Below are 4,238 nucleotides of genomic sequence, written 5' to 3' on the forward strand. Positions count from 1 at the left end.
AATAAAAATAATAAATATATAAATAAAATGAAAAATATGTCTTAATATATCAAATTATTTTTATATTTTATTTCCGTTAACATATTTTATTTCAAGTAAAAAAAAGTTTTTATTGAATAATAACTGAATATAGCACATTGTGTTAATCTACAAACAGTAAAGTACAGTATGTGTGCTGTGCCTAAGGAACAACTTGTTTTTATTAAATGCACACACACACAATAAGTAAAGTAAGTAAATGGATGAATGAAAAGATGGATGGATGGATGGAAACTGAACTGGTAATTTTCTGCTAGGACATTGTCAAGTAATTTTATGGACATTTCCGTTAACTCTAAAACACAATGAATGCAAGGAAGTGCAAAATTCAAAATACAGGTAAAACACCTGCAAAAAATCAATACGGAAAATTCCTTCAAATTAATGCAGTACGTTGTGCTGTATTTTTACTGATGATGATTTTTTTTACAGTGCAGAAATAAGAATTATTAATGCACTGCAATTTTTTTTTTCAAATTTATTAACTTATAATCCTTTTTTATTTAAACAGCATGTAAAATACCCACACAGATTGGACATAAAGTATGCACAGTTTGCACAGACACATCTGTCTTTTCCAATAGATATTTCCATAATCAAATCAGACGTAAATACTTTTGTTCGGTGGGATCAGTGCTCATGACTTGTCCCTGTAACTGGATGGTCCTGTTAATTAACAGCGCTGAAAATTTTCATAAGAAACTGCACACTGCACTGTTCCAGAACTTTTTCAGGCATTTCTTACACACTCCAAATGTTGGCACACATGTCTTTGTTCTAATAAAGTAGTTTCGGGTAACACTGTCTAAACCAAACACACATGACAGGGAAACACAAGCAACCAGTACCCGGAAACACACACATGGGAGGGATTCAAACTTACAGCAGGAGCTTTTGTGAATAAAATAGAGCGTGGGGAGTCCGATTCATTTGAGCGAATCGGTTCGTTCGGATGGTTCGTTTCAGTGAACTAAAAATGGTTCACTGGTTCAACCAAATCATCACTCAGGTTATTGTAGTAGTTAAGATTGTTTAAAAGATCAAAGGTTTTTTCCACTAACAATGTGGCATGTAGTTTTAATTCTGCTTGTTGACACAACAATAACTTAATAATCTGAGCCCAAAAAAGCATTATTATTGTTATAATTATTATTTAATTGTCATATTTTAAACATATATTTTAATCCACAACCGTTTTATGCAAAATATGAAATAATATGGCATATTATTATTTATTTGTATTGTGTTTATTATTTTGAATGTATTTTATTTATTGTTTTGCATACTGCCAAAGCATAAATATGCACGCAAACAGTGACAGAAAAATAATAAATAAAATAAAAATATATTAACAATAAATAATAACATAATAGCCTAAAGAACAAGATTTTCGCCAACAGTGTGGTCTGAACGTATTTTTATTAGTGGTATATTATTATTAGGCTTATTATTAGTATTTTACACTTTTTGCATATACTATTGATAAAGCATACACAAACAGTGATAGAAAAAAATAAAGATAAAAAAATAAAGAGCCAGTAATGTTACAAAAAACAACTGCAATATACTGAATTATAAATGCATTTATTTAATGTGTTCATTTAATGATTGATAATACAACGTTTAGTTGTTTAATCTAAGTAACTATAATTGTGGTAGTTTGGTGGAAATTTCTAGTTGTAAGTGCTCAGACAGAATCTCAAAGAACCGGTTCAAAAGAACGATTCGCGAATCGAACAGCGCCAGTTACACACGCGGCAGACGGCCAAAGGTTACACACGCATCGCTCTCAGTTGATAACCCGCGCCTGGCTCTCCATAACCCTCCGGTTCTTGTTGACATCCATCTCATTCGCCCGGTATTACGTAAACGACAAACAGGGAGAACGGTAAAGTTGCTGAAGGGTGCGACTTGGACGCGGTGTCTGATGTAGACTCGGTTCGGAGTTGATTCCCCTCCACTCACACCGCTGGCCCTCTCATTTCTCGACACAGCCGGGGAAGAGGCGCTGGTCGCGGGAATGGATGCCGTGTGGATGCTGCCTGTGCTGCTGGTGCTCCCGCTCCTGTTATGGACCAGCAGCACGTTCGTTTTCTATTTCAAAAAGTGCTTCTATGTGGCGTACATGATGCTGCTGGCCGTTATCTCCATACCGATTTGCATTCTGAAAAGCGGCGGCAGGGACATTGAGAACATGAGGTGAGTTGTCAACAAGGCAAGTCACATAATGTTACGTTTCTGCACTCGTGCATTGCTTTAGGACAGTGGGCTGTCATTTTATGTGGTTATAGAGTGTTACAGTAACAAATATGTTTCATAGCCATATCACAACATAAATCGACTGAAACAGGTTGCTATATACATACAGTCATACCTTTTATCATTTATGTTTAAACCCTGTAAAATGCTCTTTTGTGTACCCACATATGCGTTTAATGACTGAAAAAAGAATGCATTTGTAACGGAATGCACTGCATCTGTTTAACGTACGTTAAGTTACCCCGGACAGATGTTCGGATCACGGTTGTGAATCTTTAGCCAGCTCGCCAAGTACAGTTCACGCGAGAACACATGCAGGCCTCTGTATAGTATATTTAATGCGATATCTGGGTGATGCATGAATAAATTAAGCTCCGTGTGGTTTAACAGCATAAGCAGATGTAAATATGTGGTTAGCGCGCGTGCATTTAAGCCTCTCGTGAGTGTTTAAGCTGCGTGCTAGCAGCTTTAGCGTCTTGTGCAAGCCAGAGATGGCGACCAAAGCGTGTGTTTGTTTTCTGATGATATGCTGGGAAGGTGTTAGTTAAACGAATGTGGGTTGCTAGTTACGCATGCTCTAGTTTGTCCGAGCCAAGACTTCCTAGTTTGTATTAATGAGGTCGTGATGGATTGGTCTCATGGCTCCGCTGGTGCAGAGTTCATGCTGGTCGATGGTGCCAGATTAAAACTACAGTCACACGCGTTCCACACATTGGACAGTTGATCGATGGAATTGTGGATTTCAGGCCATAAGTTTAGAATCAATGTTCGCGCCGAAAATCACTGAAACCTTCCGTAACTAGAATGTCGCTATCACGGTAGCGGACGTTCTAGATCAGTGGAACGTCCCTCACTGTCAGTCAACATTCATTGATCGACAGAAACTAGAACTGTCCATATATTAAAATAAGTAATCGTGATGTGAATTTTTTTCTCGTGTCGTTATGTTTTCAAAAAATTTGATGCAGAAATTATTTCAATATTTTTTTCCTATAGTTTCAGAGTTAAGGTGCAATCACATTAAAGGGGTCATATGATGCGATTTCAAGTTTTCCTTTCTCTTTGGAGTGTTACAAGCTCTTGGTGCATAAAGAAGATCTGTAAAGTTGCAAAGACTAAAGTCTCAAATCCAAAGAGATATTCTTTATAAAAGTTAAGACTCTGCCAAATAATGATCTTTAAAAAAGCATCATATGACCCCTTTAACGAAATTTCTCAAGCGAAAAAAGTCTGTTGTCAAGTTGTTCACTAATGTGAACAGAAACTAATGGTCTGTTGTCATGCGAAATTCCAAATTGCGTGGATTCCAGTTGAAATAACTGGATTTTGTTCGCGAAAATACGTCAAACAATTGTAAATGTGACTGCAACTTTAAGGATTATTGACAACATTTTTGTTACAAACTGAGGAACTAATCTGAATTATTTTATGTAAGCTTTAGCTAGAATGATGCTTTATACATTGAACCTGGACATTTAGGCCTTTTATAAAGCATTTAAAAGTTTGGCCCTCACAAATACAGCAAAACTATTGTGTAAAATCAGTATGAATAGCTGATGCACTGAAAGTTTAGCAACCAAACATATTTGGCCGGGAAAAAAATGGATTCAGAGAGGCAAAACCATTGAGCAGAATGGAATTGAATGTATGGTTGAATAAATCTGTCATCATGAAAACAAGTTTTTAGTACAGCTACTATTTAAATGTTTATATTTCAATAGCGGATTGGAGTAGAAACATAATTATAGCATCAAAAAAATTATATAAAAACTAGAGCCTGACCGATATTTTTTTGGGGGCCGATACCGATATTAGGGAGTAAAAAAGACTGATATTGATATATCGGCCGATATTCTATATTTGTAGGCTATATTATAGTACAGTATAGTCAAAAGTTTGGACACACTTCCCATTCGTGTGTCCAAACTTTTGACTGGTAC

The 4,238-nt window shown here is 36.1% G+C and overlaps 1 protein-coding gene across 1 annotated transcript in view; it reads left to right on the plus strand.

The window, feature by feature from the left end:
• Positions 1-1,626: 1,626 nt before the first annotated feature.
• LOC107661611 (1-acyl-sn-glycerol-3-phosphate acyltransferase alpha-like) overlaps positions 1,627-4,238 on the plus strand; it is a 19,829-nt gene continuing 17,217 nt past the window's right edge. The window contains exon 1 of the mRNA XM_016451275.1: positions 1,627-2,238. Coding sequence (XP_016306761.1) covers positions 2,060-2,238 — 179 coding nt within the window. The 5' untranslated portion in view covers positions 1,627-2,059. The remainder of the gene's footprint in view (positions 2,239-4,238) is intronic.

Source organism: Sinocyclocheilus anshuiensis, unplaced genomic scaffold (assembly GCF_001515605.1).
Source record: "Sinocyclocheilus anshuiensis isolate Anshui unplaced genomic scaffold, SAMN03320099.WGS_v1.1 scaffold1425, whole genome shotgun sequence".
Classification (NCBI taxonomy): domain Eukaryota; kingdom Metazoa; phylum Chordata; class Actinopteri; order Cypriniformes; family Cyprinidae; genus Sinocyclocheilus; species Sinocyclocheilus anshuiensis.